Source organism: Delphinus delphis, chromosome 2 (genome assembly GCF_949987515.2).
Source record: "Delphinus delphis chromosome 2, mDelDel1.2, whole genome shotgun sequence".
Classification (NCBI taxonomy): Eukaryota; Metazoa; Chordata; class Mammalia; order Artiodactyla; family Delphinidae; genus Delphinus; species Delphinus delphis.
Genome location: NC_082684.1, coordinates 94,531,604 through 94,552,911, shown reverse-complemented (window position 1 = coordinate 94,552,911; position 21,308 = coordinate 94,531,604). Strand labels below are relative to the sequence as shown.

General features: G+C 41.2%; 1 protein-coding gene across 4 annotated transcripts in view; it reads right to left on the bottom strand.

The window, feature by feature from the left end:
- GLDN (gliomedin) overlaps positions 1–21,308 on the bottom strand; it is a 68,477-nt gene that overhangs the window by 31,912 nt on the left and 15,257 nt on the right. For all 4 annotated transcript variants that reach the window (XM_060005239.1, XM_060005240.1, XM_060005241.1 and 1 more), the window contains exon 2: positions 6,649–6,700. In XM_060005239.1, coding sequence (XP_059861222.1) covers positions 6,649–6,700 — 52 coding nt within the window. The remainder of the gene's footprint in view (positions 1–6,648; positions 6,701–21,308) is intronic.

The window sequence follows — 21,308 nt, the reverse complement described above, 5'->3', positions numbered from 1 at the left end:
GCACTGACATATATACACAACCAAGTGTAAAATAGATAGCTAGTTGGAAGCAGCTGCAAAGCACAGGGAGATCAATTCGGTGCTTTGTGACCACCTAGAGGGGTGGGATAGGGAGGGTGGGAGGGAGACGCAACAGGGAGAATATATGGGGATATATGTATACGTATAGCTGATGCACTTTGTTATACAGCAGAAACTAACACAACATTGTAAAGCAATTATACTCCAATAATGATGTTAAAAAAAAAAGAAAAGAAAGTAAGGCCTGGTTCTGCTGCCAAAGGAAGAGCTAGTGAAAGATGCAACTTCATAAACCTGATATTTCCAGGCCTGGAACACCTCCGAGGTCTGTAGTCTTGACTCTTTCCTACTCCTGCTCCCAGCAAGGACTCCCTGGGGCTCAGGATTCATGCGAGCCACAGCTTCAGTGCCAGAGAGGAGCTCTGGCCAGAGTGGGGGTGATCCCCTCTTTCCCTTGGGAGGCAGGCATGCTTGGCTTTCCTTACGGGATGGCCTGACAGGGTCCAAGCCCGAATCCACATTTGGAGCCCGAATCCACCAACACTAAAACAACTTGCTAGTTTGCTCAGTGAGGCCAGTTGAGTGAGAACATCATCAGCTACACTAGCTGTTCTGAGAATGGCCTATCCATTTGTTTACCAAGGGTTGAACTGTCTACAGATTTGAGGCCTCAGTTCCCACTCTCTGTGTTGCTGGTCCATCCTCTGCAACCACCCCTGCTGCCAGCTATTCTGCCAGTCCCAGGGCACCTGACATGGGAAAGTATGTATCTTTCCTCACATGCCCCCATTAAACTGAAGCTTTGGTCCAATCTCATTTATTTGGTGCATTTCAACTTTGGATTATGACCATGGCAACCTTAAAAATGAGTACAGTAGGGATGGCAAATACGTTTTTTTGTTTTTAATTTCATTTTTTTTTGCCACGTTGGGTCTTAGTTGCGGCACGCGAGCTCTTTGTTGCGGTGCATGGGCTTCTCTCTAGTTGTGGCGTGCGGGTTTTCTCTTCTTTAGCTGTGGCGTGCAGGCTCCAGGGCGTGTGGGCTCTGTAGTCGTGGCGGGTGGGTTCCAGAGTGCGTGGGCTCTGTAGTTTGCAGCACGCGGGCTCTCTAGTTGAGGCGTGTGAGCTCAGTAGTTGTGGTGCGTGGACTTAGTTGCCCCGTGGCATCTTAGTTCCCTGACCAGGAATCGAACCCGTGTCCCCTGCATTGGAAGGCGGATTCTTTACCACTGGACCACGAGGGAAGTTCCAGCAAATAGCTTTTATTTCAAGTGCCAATTCTAATCAATTAGTACAACTTTCTGCAACACCAGAAAAGAATGACCTGAGACCCAAGGCCATGCTTGGCAGCAACTGTGATCCACTATTGATGTCTGCCTGGAAATAGGATAAGAAGTGTTAGCACTGGGTTGGAGTCTCATGGCTGCAAGGAGAATGGGCACTGTGGATTTCAAGCAACTCTGTTGCAACAAGCAGTTCAGCAATATTATGGTTTAGAGATTTTCCAACAAGCCCCTATGTGGAGGCCACTGAAGGTGAAGAATTACCCAAGACTTGCGTTCTTCAAGATATCTGCTCTTCCAGAAGATATGCTTCTGGGGTCCCAAGGAAACCTGGGCTCAGGGGTAAGATGCATCCAGAAAACCACATGTCATTTGACAAACTCTGCACTAGCAAAAACCCCAGACTACTCTAGCTAGTGAAGTGCCCTCACTATTCACCTGAGATGTCACCAGCTGCACAAAACTACACGGCATCTGTCTTTGTCCCCAGAGCAACCACACCTGAGTCCTGGGAAAGGGACAGGAATGGGGTTTCATGGTCACAGCTGGACTAGCCTCAAGTCACATGCACCTGCTTTTTTAAAGATGAATCCAGTGTGGAGCTACATCTTGTTCTCAGGCTCCAAGCCCAGGGTCTGCCCTGGCAATCCTTCCTGAAGGCATTTTCTGGGAGTTCTGGACCAAGGCTCTCTGCCCCTCTCCCCGAAGTTCCCCAATTCAGTCCTGGGTCCTGTCATCTCCCCGCCCCCAATCCAGGCAGCTTGGCCTATCCCTAGGTACCTCCTTGCCTTTCAACTTGCACTTTTCACACCTAAGTTTTAATTGAAGGGCTTTCTGTGTAAAAGGAGACCCAATTTCAAGCTATCATGAAAAATGAAGGGGCTGGCATTTGAAAAGCATTTTTAGGTGCCAAAGAATAACCTCCTCAACCCATTTCCAGCATAGATGCGATCCCGCCAGTCTCTCCTAAGTGGTCTCAATAGCTCCAGCCCACATTCACTGAACAGCTTGGCTCTCATTCTATCACTATAAAATTCAGAAAGAAAGAGGCTTTTCCTGTGCCTCTCAACAGGGCTTTTGTGCCTGTAATTCCATCCATTTGAGCATTTCTCTAGCGCTCATTACTGTCACACACGGGAACGCTGAAAAGGGACTCCCGGAGATGGAAGAAAGGTGCTTAAGCCACAAGGGTTTCAGAATAAAGGATCAAGCTGTTCTGAAGATATTTAATTTTCTGTGAGGGCTGAAATGTGACTTGAGTAACTCAATTAGCATTTTCTAAGAAGCCACAGGATTATGGCTTTTCTCTCTGAGGCTAAACTAAGCGAACAAGAGTCAGACCTGGACACAGAGTTCCTCAGAGAAGCATCTTTCTTACCAGCCCACCACTCCTATTAATCACTTACATAAATCACAGGTTTAGTCATTCAACAGACTCAACCAGAGTTGAGCTCCTAACACACAGCAGGTAACGAGAGGTACTGGGGAGAATATTGCAGAAGAGGTTTCTTATAACTGCACACACACTGTGCACTGTGAAGTGACCAGGACCTCCCCAGAGCCTGGGGCCATAGACTGAGGAGATCCAACACAAGCTTCAGATGGCTTCAAAGTCTTGTGGTTATCTTTAAAGTCCATGAGAGCTGTGCATTTACTCCATAAAAGGATTTTTTCTTTCTTTTTTAAATTGAAGTAGAGTTGACCTACAATATTATATTAGTTTCAGGTACACTACATAGTGATTCAACATTTATATACATTATAAATTGATCACCATAAGTCTAGTAATTTGTCACAGTACAAAGTTACTGCAATAATATTGACTATATTCCCTATGCTGGACACTACATCCCCATGACTCATTTATTTTATAACTGGAAGTTTGTACCCCTTAATCTCCCTCACTTATTTCACTTACCCCCTAACCCCCCTTTCCTCCCTGTTTGTTCTCTATATCTGTGAGTCTGTTTCTGTTTTATGTTTGTTCATTTGTTTTGTTTTCTAGTTTCCACATATAAGTGAAATCATACAATATTTGTCTTTCTCTGTCAGACTTATTTCACTTAGCATATTACCCTCTAGGTCCATCCATTTTGCCGCAAATGGGAAAAATCTCATTCTTTTTTTTTTTTTTTTTTTTTTGTGGTACGCTGGCCTCTCACTGTTGTGGCCTCTCCTGTTGCGGAGCACAGGCTCAGGACGCGCAGGCTCATCGGCCATGGCTCACGGGCCCAGCCGCTCCGCGGCATGTGGGATCTTCCCGGACCGGGGCATGAACCCGTGTCTCCTGCATCGGCAGGCGGACTCTCAACCACTGAGCCACCAGGGAAGCCCTCATTCTTTTTTAGTGGCTGAGTAGTATTCCATTGTATATATATATCACATCTTCTTTAGCCATTCATCTATCAATGGGCACTTAGGTTGCTTTCATATTTTGGATATTGTAAATAATGCTGCAATGAACATAGGGGTTCCTTCTGGCTATGAAGTTTCTGCTGAAAAATCAGCTGATAGTCTTATGGGGGGTTCCCTGTACATAACTAGTTTTTTATTGCTGCTTATAAGATTCTTTAACTTTTGACATTTTAATTATAATGTGTCTTGGTGTGGGCCTCTTTGGGTTCATCTTTCTGGGGATTCCCTGTGCCTCCTGGACTTGGATGTCTATTTCCTTTGCCAAGTTAGGGAAGTTTTCAGATATTATTTCTTCAAGTAGGCTTTCTGTCCCTTTCTCTCTCTCTCTCTTCTTCCTATGGGACCCCTGTAATTCAAATGTTTGCTTGACCCAGAGGTCCCTTAAATTATCTCATTGTTTAAAATTCTTTTTCTTTTCACTGTTTTGATTAGGTGATTTTCACTATTCTGTCTTCCAGATTGCTGATCTGTTCTGCATCCTCTAATCTGTTATTGATTCATTCTAGTGTATTTTTCATTTCAATTATTGTATCCTTCAGTTCTGATTGGTTCTTTTTTATATTTTCTTTCTCTTTGTTGAAATTCTCACTGAGTTCATCCATTGTTCTCTGGAGTCAGTGGGTATCTTTATGACTATTACTCTGAGCTCTTTATCTTATAAATTGCTTATCTCTGTTGAATTTAGTTCCTTTTCTGATGTTTTGTCTTGTTTTTTCATTTGGAAGGTATTCCTTTGTCTCTTTATTTTGCCTAACTCTCTGTGTTTGTTTCTATGTATTAGGGATGTTGGCTAAATCTCCTAGTCTTGCAAGAGTGGCCTTATGTGAAAGGTGTCCTGTGGGGCTCAGTGGTGCAATCCCCCCTGGTCACCAGAGCACTGCTGTGGGCATGCTGATGCACGGGACTGGCCTCAGTGCAACTGACTTTGAGGCCAGTCTGGGACTACTGTGGGTGCTCTGTGGTATGGGGCTGGCCCCCTGGAGTGGGAGCCACTTTGGAGGGATGCTGGTGCCAGCCAGGGCTGCCCAGCGGTTGGGGCAGGGCAGAAAGTGTTTTGGAGGGACCAGCTGGAGTGGGTCCTCAGGGGAAAGTCAGGGTGGGGCACACAGTGTTAGTCAGGTTGATGGACAGTGACAGAAATGGTGCCTGCCAGTGCTTCCATCCCCAGAACCCTGCCCCTCCAGCACACGCCTTAAAATTCATCAGTGAGTCTCCTTCTCATGTGACCCAAGCACTTTCAAGCTGCTGCCTCTGTGCTGGGAGTCAGAGTGAATGAATGTGTGTGAAAGCCCCTCAGGAGAGTCTCAGTCTCCCACAGCCCTTCCACTCGCCTAAACGTAAACCTTACTGGTTTGCAAAGCCAGGCATTATGGGGGCTTGTCTTCCCAGTACAGATCTCCCAGGCTGGGGAGCCTGATGTGGGGCTTGTAGCCCTTGCTCCTCAGGGGGAATCTCTGTGGCTGTGACATCCCTCCTGTGTGTGGGTTGCTGCACTGGGGGTGTGGGTTGGACTAGACTGTGTCTCTGTCACTCCTGCCTGTCTCACTGCGTCCTTTGCTTTCTATTCTTAGTTTAGAAAATCTGTTCTGCTAGTCTTCAGGTGGTTCTCAGAGATAGTTGTTCTATAAGTAATTGTAGTTTCGGTGTGTCTTTGGGAGGGAGTGAGCTCAGGGTCTTCCCACTCTGCCCTCTGGATGTGGACCTCTCCCTAATACACATTTAATGCAAAAATAATTTCCCTCTGTTTCCTCTGAATGCTACACCCCCTTCTCAGAGGCAGGAAATGCAGTGTCTGAAATTAGGCACCGTAGGCCCATCCTTGGGCCTGGTTAGTGCCTGGCTGGGGCAGAGGGTGATGAATTAGGTGACTGGCCTCAGCACAAGGTACCACACATTTCTAATTACCCAAGATCAAGTTATTTTCCATGGCCATATTGAAAATATTATTATTTTTCATAATTACATTATAATTGGTTTTTAGCCCAGTAAAAACATATGGTAAAAGCAAACCAACATGTATTTTCATAACCTAAAGAGTTCCTAGGTATTCATTCTGTCCCTGGCCCATTGGCCAGCAAAGGTGCTCCCCACATGAGCTTCTGAAGGGCAGGAGGCAGGCGTCCCTGCCCTGAGACAAGAGGCTGGTCTCTCTCAGACTCTGGAATAATCACATCAAGACCATTCCCCTGGGACTTCCCTGGCGGTCCAGTGGTTAAGACTGTGCTTCCACTGCAGGGGGTGTGGGTTCAATCTCTGGTCAGGGAACTAAGACCTTGAGCAGCCAAAAGGAAACAAGAAAAAAGACCACTGTGCTCTTCCCCTGCCCCATCCACCAGCCATTCCAGGTCCTAAGGCTTCATGTGCCTTGAGGTTAATTCCCTCCCTCCTTTCTACTTGTCCTTGATTCACTGCGTGGAGGGGGACAGAGTATGACCAACCTCCAGTCCCACCCAGCACATAGTAGGCACCACACAAAGCACTCTTCATAAAAAGTATTTTCTTAACTAATTAGCAGTTTGCATCTAGAGCTTCCCATTCAAGCTGTATGTATGATATAGGGAAATAATTACTTCTGGTAAGAGCTCTCTACTATTTAGCGAGGTCTTTTTCCTTTCTTTTCCCGTTTAAAAAACTAATGGAAATAAGGAAAACATCAATGACCTCAGTTCAGGGTACCACATATTTCTAATTACCCAAGACCTAGTTATTTTCCATGGCTGTATTTCTGTGGCAATACCAAAAATATTATTATTTTTCAAAATTATATTACTATTGATTTTCAGCCCATTGAAAACATCTGGTATACAAGTAAATCAACATATATTTTTATAACCTAAGGAGTTCCTAGGCGTTCATTCTGCCCCAGCCCTTTGGCCAGCATATGTGTTTCCCGCATAAGCTGCTCTTGGTCAGTGCTCGGCCAGCCTACCTGTCAGGCAGATACCCCTGGTGCTGTTGCACAGGTCCACCATCACTCGGATCTGCAGGAAGAGAGAACCATTAATAGCGGTATGGTAGGCAGTGGACCCTGAACTTGCCCTTTATTCAGACAAGCAGAAAGCAATGATAAAAATTAACAAAATAACTTCAGGAGAATATGTAGAAGTCTGAGGAAAAGTTAACCTAAAACTGAAAAGAAACCCTTAAAAGATCTAAAGATTTTTTTTATATCTGCAGCTCATCTATCAACATTGTCAACAGAATCTCCTTGATTTCTACCAAACTCTGAGAAGGCCGAGGATGGGGAAGGAATCACCAAATCTACAGCCAGGCTGGCCCCCACAGTGTCTGAAGGGCTCAATCTGTGGGTCTGAATAAAGAGGGCTGGTGAGCTTAGCAGTCAGAAGCAAACACTTAACTATCTGAGTGAGTACGGGTGAGGTACTTAACTCCTTGACACTTTGGTTTCCTCTGAAATTGTAGATTATATGAGTAGCTGTCTTGAGGGTTAGGCAGCTCCATGTCTGGCATGTGGAAACTGCCCTTAGAGGAGTGATTCTCATGCCATGTGGACAATGCCTACTTGCCACTGGATGGCCACCTGGGATACATGGTCACTGCATTGTGGTACCATCCTGACACCTGGTTCCCACACACCACTTTACACTCCTCCCCCCATGGATTTTCCACGCTGCTGCTAATGAGCTTCACAAAACCCAAATCTGATCAGGTCAGTCCTGCTTCAAACACTTTTGTGACTCCTTGCTGCTCTGAAGATACAGCAAAATTCCTCCTTCTCCGGCCTCAGCTCACACCATTCCCCCCTCCCTTTCTGTTCTATAGTTCCACTCTGCCTCAGTTTGCTCATCTGTAAAATGGGATATTTGTAGTACTTACATCTTAGGATTGTTGTGAAGCTTTAGTAAAGTTATATGTGAAGCTCTTAGAACAGTGCCTGGCATGTAGGAAGCACACACAAAAGTGTTTTCTGTTTTGTGGAGGCAGCAGAGAGTGCAGATAGAGGCATGAATCCTGAAGTCAAACTGTTTGTGTTCTAATCATGGCTTTGCCATTCACAAGCAGTGTGACCTTGGGAAAATTACTTAACCTCTCTGTGCTGCAGTGTCCTTGTCTGTAAATGGAGTTAACAGTACCTACCTTACTTAAAGCATGGTTATGTGGATAAATGAGTGAATACATGCAATACTCTTACAACAGGGCCCGGCATATGATAAGCAAACTCTATTTATGCTACTCTTTTGATGGTTCCTTGGATATGCCTGGAATGACTTAGTTAATTTATCAATTTACCATCCAAGAATTTAAAATTTATACATAGAGCAATTTTTAGACCCAAATAATGTGGCATTTCAAAACTGTGGGAAGAAACATTATTAGTTGGGAAATGGAGTTGAGACAGCTGGATAGAAATGTGGGGAAAAATTAAAAAGATGGATCCCTATTTCACTCCTTACACTAAACAAGTTAAGTGAGCCCCATTAATCAAAAAATTCAAAGTTAAAAACAAACTAGTGAAAATACTGAAGGAAACCTTGGGAAAAATATTTATAATGGTATTAGAGTAGGAAAGACTTTTCTAAGAAAGAAACAGCCCTCATGCTATATATAGGAAAAATGTGATAAATTCAACTGTCTAATAATTAAAAATTTCTGCAAGAGGTAAAATATTACAAACAATAACAAAGGAGAAACACAAACTTAGAAAAATAATTGCAAAGGGCTTGTATATAAAGAGCTGTTACAAAGCAATAAGTAAAGGGAAAAAAACAAAAACAAAGGAAAATGGGCATTGGAACCAGGCAGAAAGTTCAAAGAAAAAAAATAGTGCCTTATCTTCACTTACAGTTGAAGAAAAACATCAAATAATGAAATACTATTTTTACTTCTTAGGTTTGCTAATAAAAAGAATAACAGAGCACTTCTCACAAGGGTGTCAGGAAAGTAGCACTCTCATATTGTGTTGATGGAAATGTAAAGGGATACTGCCTCTTTGGATGGCATTTTGACAATATCTACTAAAATTTAAATGGATCTACATTTTGACTCATCAATTACACTTTGAGATTTATTCTACAGATACACTCATATATGCATGAGAAGATGTAAGTACAAAGATGGTTGTTGCAAAAATGTGGGCAAAAGCAAAAACTAGAAACAACCTAAATAATTATCAGTGAGGTCTGGTTAGAGAAATTGTAGCATATTCACATAAGGAAATACTGTGAAAAAGAGTAAATTTAAATCCATAAAGCTGATATTGAAAGATCTCCAAGATAAACGAAAAAATACAAGGTACAGAACAGTATGTATAGTGTCCTTTCATTTATATAAAAAAAGTAGTACATACGAAAATGCTACTTTATGCTTCTCTCTTGCTGCTTTCCAGATTCTCTCTTTGTCTTTGACTTTCTAGAATATTTCTGGAGAGAAACCTAAGAAGGAGAACTGAAACCTAAAAACTCCTCCTCAAGTAAGGAGCAGTAGAGAGCCAGGGTCAGAGGGAGCTATACTAAGCATGATTGGCCCTTCTGTTTTATTCAAAATTTTCGCTGATTTCTCTCTCAATTAAACTCTTTGTAAAAAGAACATGTTTTGGTTTGAAGGGAAAATTTGTTTTGTCTTCTACCTAGGTTTATTTTGTTTGCTAGGAGATCCAGAGGGAAACTTGTACGGTATTTACTTTTTGTGAAGTGTGTCAGCAGGTGCTTACTAACTGCTTTAGAAATTTATTGTGAAATATATCATACATGTCACAAAAATATGAAAGGTGTGCCAACAGTTTAAAGATGAATAATAAAACAAACATGTATACACCACCTTCAGCTAAGCAAGGCTTTAGAGCATCCCAGGTGCCCCTCAGAAAACACACCCTTCCCTCCCAGACACAACCACTCCCTGAGCTGAAGTATATTGGGCCATGAAACTCTCCCTTTTGTACAGATAGCAACAGAGAGGCTTAGCGAGGTGAGGTCATTTATTCGGTCACACAGCTTGCTCTTGGAAAAGACAGGCTCAGCTCCAGGTTTCCTGATTCCAGGTTTACTGCACTTTCTATTATGGCTCTGATGAGTATCTTAACGTAACCAGAAGAAATTTCGATTCACTGTGTTTAGTCACACTCACAAATTAATGCAATCAGCTGCACTACAAAATTTATCATCTTAAAAAATGTATAATTGTCCATTGAGAGGACCATTAGAGGCTTCACAATGCTTCATCTGTTGCCTGGGGGATCACAGCAGAAGGAGTAGTTAGAAACAACAGAAGCATCAATAGGGAAAATTAACCTTTCTCTCTTTTATGCTCATCACTGGTCTGCAGTTGGCACAGCTTCTATAAAAAATGATGAAGAAGGAGTTTTCATTCCCTGATCTTTTGGCTTCATTTATATGCTAAAAGTTAATTTAGATAAATTGTGTTAATCTTCACTTGGGAATATTCTTTTAACAAACATGGTCTATATAAGATTGTACCAAGGTAAAACATGGTATGAAAAGGTATGGCCATAAGAAAATCAGAAACTTTTTTTTTTTCCTGATAATAATGATTAAGAGTTTGGAAGAAAATAAGAAAAGTCAAAATTGAAAGTCACAAAATCTAGCTTGTCAAATTAAGGAGTCATATTTGGTATACAAGGCTTCCTAGATCTTGATTTAGGATTTGAGAACGGTGAAGCTGGAAGAGGTCTTAGAGCTCATTGTCCTGGGGGTGTCAGGCAGGACCCATCCAGGAGGTAGCCCTGCCCCTTGTCGAGGCCATCTCCCCCTGCTCTCCCCCATTGCTCTGCTCCAATCACACTGGCCATCATCACTGGTCTTTGCCATGCCTTATAAGGCATGGGGACTTGTTTTCAGCTTTGACAACATATGGCAGCAATGGGAGAAAAGACAGCCAAAATGGGTCCCATTAGTGGCCTGACCAGACCTTCCAGTTTTCTCTCTGGATACAGAACTGGTCTCACTGGATCAGTAGGACTCATGGGATCTTAGGAAATTCATGGGCAAGGAAGGGGCCCCTGAAGAAAAGTAATGGACTTCTTGCTAATCTGGCATCAGATGGCTTGAGCTGGATCTAATTCAAACTAAAAATAGATGGGACTAATTTGGCAGCCTCTATGAGAAAGAAAATGCTATGAACTGGGAATCTCACTTGCAGGAAGCTTATACAAGGATATCTGGGCAAGAATGCTTATTGCAACATTGTGATGGCAAAGGCATGCAAAAAATCTAAATGTTCACCAGTAAGGCACTTGTTAAACAGATGAGAAAGAATGAAGTAGATCTATATGTACTAATCTGGAAAGATGGCCTTGGCATACTGTTAAGTGATAAAAGCAAGGTGCAGCCCAAGCCATATAACACAATACAACTTTTTGGTTGAAAAAGAATATTTAGATATGTCTGGATAAGCACAGAGAAAAGTTGGAAGGCTCATGAACCAAACCATTAACAGATTTTTTTTCTCCTGGAGACTGAGACCAGGAGATAAAAGGGGGATTTTCATTTCTTAGTTTGTATTGTTTTAAAAGATATGTTGGGATTATGGGTGAATTTTACTTTGCTATGCTTTTAATAATTCAGAGAGAGAGAAGAGAGCATGCAAGCATTATATGAAGCCAAAAGATGGGTCTAATGATCCAGCTTTCCCGGGAATCCAAATATCATGCCTTCACAATAACCCCCATCACTTGGAATAACCTGGACAGATCTCTGTTGCTTCTAGACAAATGGACATAGAATGAACTAGAACAGCTGTCTAGTGAGTTTCAAATTGTTCATTAGTCATAAGATTTTTCTTTTTCCCACATAAATTGCCAACCCTCCAAATAAAAAAACAAATAGAATGAAGCTAGTCTGGGTTAACTTATCTGTAAAATGAGAGGGTTGGACTAGATAGATGATTTCAAACTCTGCTCCCAGGAGGAATCAGGGGAGGAAGTGGGGAGGGACACCTGGAGACCTAGAGTCAGGGGAGGAGGGATAAGAAAGCTGAGGTCCAAAGAAAGCAAGTGAAGTAGCTGGCCCAGCCTCCCCTAGCTGGTTCCAGAATAGAGTCCTGGAACATCCTGGAACAGTCCTCCGCATCTACTTTTTCATACCATTTAGCCTTTGCAAAAGGAATTGTCTGAAATTCAACAGGAAATGCAAATTTTTGCTTTAGTTTACTTTGAATGTGAATAAGATATTAGATTTTTACCAGTTGATTATGCATCAACTTCAAGAAATCTCTTCTGTGCAAAAGAGAAAGGTTTAATCAAAAGTGTTTCTCATCAGAATGAATAGAGCTAAATGCTGTGTGCTGCCACTGATCATCAGAACACAAAACCTCAGGTGGTTGGCTGGCCTCCCTCTTGAACTCCCTTCCTCTCACCTTTTACTCTCAGGACTGATTCACAAAAAAGTAAGGGAGCAAACCTGCCTGTCATCACCAGTTTATGTATTGCTAAAATAATGTGTCCTGTCATGGCTCCTCTGAAGTTCCCCAAGTACAGGTTCTGGTTTGCTGGGGGGAACAATGTTTAAATTCCAAGTCACCTTTCAGATCTGACCTATTTTGTAACTTAAATTCCATTTTCTTAGACAACTGAATACCCTTTATGGTGCTCCTTAATTATGCAAATTGCTGTTATTTTGTGTACACAAATGATCCTTTAGAAAACATTGAGCTATGAATGTGGTGGCCCAGCTGCTGCAGGTTTAGACCACAGGTATTGGCGGAAGTCCTCATGGGGTCTGAAGCTGTGGTGAGCTACCCTGGACTCATCCCTCTGAAAGGCAGGAATTCACACTGGGACCAAGACGTGGTGATGACAATCTGCAAACCCCAACAGGAAGGTGGGGTTTGCTATGTACGGGGTGAAATACTGAGTCACGACCTTCTTCCTGCAGCTTCACAGGAAGATCAGCCAAAGGTCTAGGCATTTGTCGCAAGTGAACAAACCCTGGCCATCCCACACTAATGGCCTGGGGCCGAGTGCTCTTGTCAGTTGAAACTGGTATCCTCGGAGCCCAGCTAAATCCTAACGAGTCTTCCCCAAAGACACCCATTCCCACTAACTGCCCCCTTTACAGCCCAGCAGCATCACCACATGGCTGCTTGTTGGCACGCTCTGTCATGTTTTTCGGGCTCCTCAACCAGATAGGCTCCTATTGGTAGAGACGTACTCTTCCTGTACACCGCATTCACTCATCTGGTCCCTTTGCCAGCATTAGAATGGCATTGAGCACATAGTAGATATTCAATAAATACTTCATTATTGACTACTCAATCAATTGGGAGGGGAATGTGCTCTTCAACCAAAGATATTATTCCTTTTTTCACCAGCAGTATATGGGAACCGAACATCTAGCATGTGGTTACCTGTTTCTCTTTGTGCCCGTTTGCTTAAGATAAACTTTTTGGCAAACACTCCACTAATCCTTAGAAAATAGGAGCTTGGAGATGCTAGGGTTATCCTATAGGGTCCCTGATACATGGCTAACAGAAAATAACAGAAACACTTCATGCTGTCTTGAGTAGAAATACCTGGTTAGGGCTGAGTTGGCCAGGTAGAGACTGGGGTGCTGAATGAAAAGGAGTCTCAAACATCAATGAAAATGCAATGCCATAGGGAAAACATGGTATTCCCCAGCTCTTCCTGCTTTGCTAAGTAGATCAGAATGGAGTTGAAGACCAGCCTGCCCTCCAAGGAGCAGGGGTCTCAGACTACTTGTCCCTAAGGCATTTATTTTCCTGAGTAGCTTACAAGGGCTGAACTGAATTGCTAGTGACGGTGTGGCCTCCCATTGCCCTCTTTCTCACCCTGCCTCAGTAATTGCCTGGATTCTCTAATAAAATGCTGAACAAACAGTTAACATGTATTGCTTTAGAGTCCACCCACAGCCTTGGCCAGCCCTCTTGCACACAAAGGCTGGGGAGTCACAGAAGTTGAAGCAGCTCAGGCTGGGCCCAGGCCTCCTCAGCAATCCCAGTTGGAAGGGGCAGTTCCAGCAAATGCCCTCACCCAGTGTCTCCGGCAAGATTACTTTCAGCTCAGATCAGGGCCTGGGGGAACAGCCCTGTGACATTTATTAACCCTGGGGACACCTAAAAATGCATGACAGAAGTCCCTGAAGGAGTAATTCCTTCCCCGGCTGTGCTTGGAGGCCTTCTTTAGGTCTGACCTGATGGGGGAGATGAGTGACTTGCTTCTTGTTGGCTGAGCAGGATCCCCTACTAGCTCCCCAGCCCCTTGACAAAACAGGACTCATGGCAATACTTACCCCAGGGAGTGGCTGTGAGGAGTAAATGAAGGAGTCCTTATAAAAACAGCTTTTTGGTGTTCGTACTAGTGTTACATAAACATGATTTCTCATGATTTGAATGTAAATCAGCTGATTCTGCTTTTTAAAAAATCGTCAATTCATACTATTTTAATCAAAGCCTGATTACTAGCTTCGAAATGTAAAACAGAGTAGGATTTATAGAAATAGCCAGATATAAATTGATAATTGCCCTAACCCATTAAATATAAGCCTCGATTGGTATTATAACTCTCTTCCTAAACCATTCCCTTCTCCCACCAGGAGCCCCTCAGGTGCCAGCAAGCCCCAGTTCTCAGCCTTGTCCTGTCTGCAGTTCAAGCAGCTGCCTCTCAGGAATGGCCTGTCCTTTTGCATTTCCTTCTGTCGCCTGCTTAGTTGGGAGCTGCTGACAGCCTGGACTCCTCACGCTAACATGCTGACCCGGCTCCAGAACCAGGAGTGATGGGCCACTCTCAGAGGAGGCTCAGAACGCCTTCTCCCACTACCTCCTGTGCTCACACCTTTCTTCCTCCAGGTCGCAGATAGACCCAAACATGGAGACAACATGATGTTTTATGTACTTATACTGCATCTCATCCTGACACAGTTCTCCCCCAGTCATAAGAAAAAGTAGCAGCTAAAAATCAAGTTACTAAGTTCAAATCCAACTTTAAGAAGTTGTTTTGTATTGAATTGCCTATTTTCAAGCCCAGCAATTGTACAATTTATTCTGGCGAGTTGTTTCTTAGAGGGGAAAAGCTCTTTCTATCTCTGTGTATTTTAAACACATGCAAATGTAATGGAACAGCTTTCAAGTGAAATTATATGTAACTATGAGAAAATATTGGTAACTATTTGATCTTGAGACTTGAGGTAGGAAAGAACATTTTAAGCATAAAAGCAAAAGAAGAACCCATAAATGAAGGACTTTATAGATTTGCCTACATGAAAATGGAAAATTTTAAATACTCCCCACCAAAAAAACCCCCAGCAAACAAAATTAAAAAATAACACCCAGGGCTGAACGGTGTGGTGTAAAGAACATGAGTTTTGGGAGTCAGATACAGCTAAGTCTGATCTGAGTGCCAATTCCTTCACTCACTGGCTCTGTGTCCTTGAGCAGGATGCTCTCTAAGCCTCAGCGACCTGTCTGTAAAATGGGAATAATCATAATAATGATAATAATAGCAACTACCTCATAAGGTTGTTACTAGGATAAGGACTTTTTTGACACACATATGTAAAGCTCTTAGCATAGTGCCTGGCAAGTTTTAGGTTCTCAATAAATGTTATAATCATTACTAAGGGAAAAATATTGCAACATGTGTAATACACTAAAAGCAAATAGCTTTTCTATATAAAAGGTATTTGTTAGTAAGAAAAAATTTTTAAAAACAAATTAAAAAATGAGTTAAAACATGAAAAATCTCCCACAATGATTTCAAATCACCAATAAACATATGAAAAAAAATTCATCCTCGCTGTAATCAAACACCTGCAGCCCCCTCCCTGATGTTAGGGATGCAACCTGTCCCAGGGTTGGGTCCCGCTTATTTATTTATTTATTTACTTAGTGTCCTACAATTCAACTAATTCTTCCTTTCAAAAACTTGTGTTTCAGGTGTACAGTATTATAGTTCAACATCTGTATACAGTAGAGTAGACTACCATAAGTCTAGTTACCATCCATCAACACACAGTTGACTACTTTCACCCAACCCTCCAACCTCCTTCGCCTCTGGTAATCACTAATCTCTTCTCTGTATCTATGAGTTTGTTTTATTTTGTTTCTTGGGTTTTTTGTTTAAGATTTCACACTTGAGTGAAATCATATGGTATCTGTCTTTCTCCATCTAATTTCACTTAGTATAATACTCTCAAGGTCCATCTATGTTATCACAAATGGCATGACTACATTATGTTTTATGGCTGAATAGTATTCCATTCCATCTTCTTTATCCATTCATTCATCGATGGGCACTTAGGTTGTTTCCATATCTTGGCTATTGTAAATAATGCTGCAATGAACAAAAGGGTGCATATATCTTTTCAAATTAGTGCTTTTGTGTTCTTCGGGTAAATACCCAGAAGCGGAATAGCTGGGTCATATGGTAGTTATATTTTTAATTTTTTGATGAATCTCCATACTAATTTCCATAGTGGCTGCACCAATTTACAGTCCCACCAATAGTGCATAAGGGTTCCCTTTTCTCCACATCCTCCCCAATATTTATTATTACCTGTATTTTCAATAATAGCCATTCTAACAGGTGTGAGGTGATATCTCATTGTGGTTTTGATTTGTATTTCCCTGATAACTAGTGATGTTGAACGTTTTTTTCATGTGCCTGTTGGCCTTCTCTATATCTTCTTTGGAAAAATGTCTATTCAGATCCTCTGTCCATTTCTTGAATCAGGTTTTTGTTGTTGTTGATGTAGGAGTTTTTAAATATATTTTGGAAAATAACCCCTTATCGGATATATGATTTGCAAATAACTTCTACCATTCAGTAGATTGTTCTTCGTTTTGTTGATGGTTCCCTTTGCTGTGCAGAAGCTTTTTAGTTTGATTTGGTCCCATTTGTTTATTTTTGCTTTTGTTGCCCTTGCCTTTGGAGTAAGATCCACAAAAACATAGCTAAGACTGACGTCAATCAGGTTACTGCCTATGTTTTCTTCTAGTAATGGTTATGGTTTCAGGTCTTTCTTTCAAGTCTTTAATCTATTTTGAGTTAATTTTTGTGTATGGTGTAAGATAGTGGTCTAGTTTCTTTCTTCCTTTTTTTTTTTTGGCATATGGCTGTCCAGTTTTCACAACAATATTTACTGAAGAGACTGTCTTTCTCCATTGTATGTTCTCTACTGCTCCTTTGTCATATATTAATTGTCCATATATGTGTAGGTTAATTTCTTAGGTCTTAATTCTGTTCCACTGATCTATGTGTCAGTTTTTGTGCCAGTATCAGTATAGTATAGTATAGTATAGTATAGTATAGTATAGTATAGTATAGTATAGTTTGAAATCAGGGAATGTGATACTTCCCCAGCTTTGTTCTTCTTTATCAAGATTATTTTGGCTATTCAGGGTCTTTTGTAGTTCTGTACAAATTTTAGAATTATTTGTTTAAGTTCTGTGAAATTTGCCATTGACATTTTGATAGTGATTGTGTTGAATCTGTAGATTGCTTTGGGTAGTTTGGACACTTTAACAATATTAATTATTGCAATCCATGAGCACAGAATATCTTTCCACTTATTTATGACTCCTTCAATTTCTTTCATTAATGTCTTGTAGTTTTCAACATATAGGTCTTTTACCTCCTTGGTTAATTTTTTAATATAAATTTATTTATTTTATTTATATTTATTTTTGGTTGTGTTGGGTCTTTGTTGCTGTACCCAGGCTTTCTCTAGTTGTGGCAAGTGGGGGCTACTCTTCGTTGTGGTGCACAGGCTTCTTATTGTGGTGGCTTCTCTTGCAGAGGAGCACGGGCTCTAAGTGCACGGACTTCAGTAGTTGTGGCTCATGGGCTCTAGAGTGCAGGCTCAGTAGTTGTGGTACATGGGCTTAGTTGCTCCATGGCATGTGGGATCTTCCTGGACCAGGGCTCCAACCCGTGTCCCCTGCATTGGCAGGCAGATTCTAAACCACTGCACCACCAGGGAAGCCCCTCCTTGGTTAATTTTATTCCTAGGTATTTTATTCTTTTTGATTTGGGTTTGCATTGCTAATGGGTTTGTTTTCTTAATTTCTCTTTCGGATAGTTTGTTCTTAGTGTATAGATATGTCACAGATTTTTTTTTTTTTTTTTTTGCCCACACCAAGCAGCTCTGAGGGATCTTAGTTTCCTGACCAGGGATCGAACCTGGGCCTCCTGCAGTGGAAGCGCAGAATCCTAACCACTGGACTGCCAGGGAATTCCAACTACAGATTTTTATATATTGATTTTGTATCCTGCTACTGTTCTGAATTCATTTATTAGTTCCAACAATTTTTTGATAGAGTCTAGGGTTTTCTATGTATATTATCATGTCATCTGGAAATAGTGACAGTTTTTACTTCTTCCTTTCCTATTTGTATACCTTTTATTAATTTTTCTTGCCAAGTTTCTATGGCTAGAACTTCCAATACTATGTTGAGCAACAGTGGTTAGAGTGGGCATCCTTGTCTTGTTTATGATCTTAGAGGAAAAGTTTTCAGCTTTTTGTTGTTGAGTGTGATGTTAGTTGTGGGTCTGTCACATATGGCCTTTATTATGCTGAGGTATGTTCCTTTTATACCTACTTTGTTGAGAGTTTTTTTATCATTAATGGATGTTGAATTTTGACAAATGCTTTTTCTGCATCTATTGTATTAAAATATATCTAGTCTAAAATGTGAAGTGGATAGCTGGTGGGAGGCAGCTGCATGGCACAGGGAGATCAGCTCGGTGCTTAGAGGGGTGGGATAGGGAGGGTGGGAGGGAGACACACGAGGGAGGAGATATGGGGATGTATGTGTGCATGTGGCTGATTCACTTTGCTGTACAGCATAAACTAGCACAATATTGTGAAGCAATTACAATAAAGATGTTAAAAAATAAAATACATCTGGTTTAATGTGTCATTTAAGTCTGCTGTTTCCTTATTGATTTTATTTCTGTATGGTTTATCCATTGATGTAAATGGGGTGTTATAGTTCCCTACTATTATTATATTGCTTTTAATTTCTCCCTTTAAGTCCATTACTATTTGCTTTATATATCTTGGCGCTCCTCTGTTGGGTGCATATACATTTATAAATGTTACATCTTCTTACTGGATTGACCCCTTTATCATTATCTAATGCCCTTCTTTGTCTTTTATTACAGTCTTTGTTTAATGCCTATTTTGTCTGATATATCTACTCCAGCTTTCTTTTCTTTTCCATTTACATAGAATATTTTTTCCATCCTTCAACTTTGGTCTGTGTGCATACTTACTTCTTCTTCTGTTTTTTTTTTTTTCAAAAATCTTACCTCTTCTTCTTATTTTTTTGTTGCACTTTTTTTTAACTTTTTATTTTATGCTGGAGTGTAGCCAATTAATAATGTTGTGATAGTTTCAGATGCACAGCAAAGCAACTCAGACATACACATACACATATCCATTCTCCCCCAGACTCCCCTCCCATCCAGGCTGCCACATAACATTAAGCAGAGTTCCCTGTGCTATACAGTAGGTCCTTGTTGATTATCCTTTTTAAATATAGTAGTGTGTGTGTGTACTTGCTTCTGAAGTGAGTCTCTTGTAGGCAGTTTATAGATGAGTCTTGTTTGTTTGTTTTTTTCAATCCATTCAGCTACTTTGTTTTTTGATTGGAAAATTTATTCCATCTACATTTAAAGTAATTATTGATAGGTATTTACTTATTGCCATTTTGTTAATTGTTTTCTGGCTGTTTTTGTGGTTCCTATTTGTTCCTTTCTTCTTCTCTTTCTATCCTTGTGTTTTGGTGGTTTTCTTTAGCGGTATATTTCAATTCATTTCTCATTTTCTTTTGGGTATTTACTATAAGTTTTTCCCCTGTGGTTACCATGAGGTTCACATACAACATCCTATGTAAGTTAGCAGTCTGTTCCAAGTTGGTAGCAACTTAAATGTGAACACATTCCAAAACTTTATATTTTTACACCCCTCCACATTTATACTTGTGATGAGACATTTTAAATCTTTTAATTTTATGTATCCCTTAACTAATTATTTTAATTGTAGTTAATTTTACTACTTTTGTATTTTTAACATTCCTGGTTGCTTTATAGGTGATTATCCACCAGCTTCATATAATATTTACTTTTTCCAGTGAAATCTTTTACTTTCATATGTTTTCATATAATTAATTAGTGCCATTTTTTCAGCTTAAAGAAGTCCCTTTAATATTTCTTATAGAGCCAGTTTAGTGGTGGTGAATGTCTTTAGCTTTTGCTTAACTGGAAAACTCAATTTTTCCTTCAATTCTGAATGATCGCCTTGCTTGGTAGAGAATTCTTGATTGGAAGCTTTTTCCTTTCAACACTTTGAATATGTTATGCCACTCCCTTCTGGCCCATAAGGTTTCTGCTGAAAAATCTGCTGATAGTCATATGGGGTTCTTCTTGTATTTAACAAGTTGTTTTTCCCTTGCTGATTTTAAGATTCTCTCTTTATCCTTAACTTTTACCATTTTAATCATAATGTATCTTAGTGTGTGTCTGTTTGGGTTCATCTTATTTGGAACTCTCTAGGCTCCCTGGTCTTGAATGTCTGTTTCCTTCTGCAGATTAGGAAAGTTTTCAGCCACAATTTCTTCAAATAATTATTCTGGCCTTTTCTCTCTCTCTTCTCCTTTTGGAACCCCTATAATGCAAATGTTATTCCACTTGATGTTGTCCCAAAGTTCTCTTAGGGTATTCTTCATTTTTTTAAATTATTTTTTTCATTTTGCTGCTCTGTTTGGGTGAGTTCCATTGCTTTGTCTTCCAGTTCACTGATTTCTTCTTCTACCTCATCCAATCTGCTGTTGAACCCCTCTAGTGGATTTTTTTCAATTCATTTACAACTTCTGTTTGGTATTTTCTTATATATTCTATCTTTTTGTGAAATTCTCACTGCATTTGTCCATTCTTCTCCTGAGTTCAGTGAGCATCTTTATGATCATTATTATGAACACTTAATCAGGTATATTGCTTATCTCCATTTCACTTAGTTCCTATTTTGAGGTTTTGCCTTGTTCTTTTAATTGGAACATATTCCTCTGTCTCCTCATTTTGCCTAATTTTCTGTGTTTGTTTCTATGTATCAGCTACCTTTCCCAGTCTTGAAGAAGTGGCCTTATGTGGGAGATGTCCTGTGAGGCTCAGAAGTGCAATCCCACCTGGCCACCAGTGCCAGTAATCAGGGGTGTCCCCTATGTGGGCTGCATGTGCCCTCCTGTTGTGTCCAGGTTGTAGCTACTCCTGCGGTACATTGGTGGGTGGAGCTGGCCCCATGAATGGTTGTGCAGCCTGGTTGTGGTGGCTGTTGTATGCTGGTGGGTGGGGCTAGTCCTTGAAATGGCTGTGTGGCTGCCACGGTGGCTTCCATGCACTGGTGGATGAGTTATTGCACAGCTGGCTGTAAGGCCTGGCCAAGGCACAGGGGTAGGCAGGGCTCTTGGTGGGGCATGCCCATTGATGCTAACAGGTTATATATAGATTTCCAAAATGGTGCCCTCCAGTGCCAGTATTAGCAAGGCAGCCTGAGATCACAAAAATGGCTCTCGTCAGTGTCTCAGTCCCAGGGTAGTGTCCCAACTGGTTCCTGCCTCTTTGGCAGATACTTCAAGATTAGTAAGTGGGTCCCCCTCACC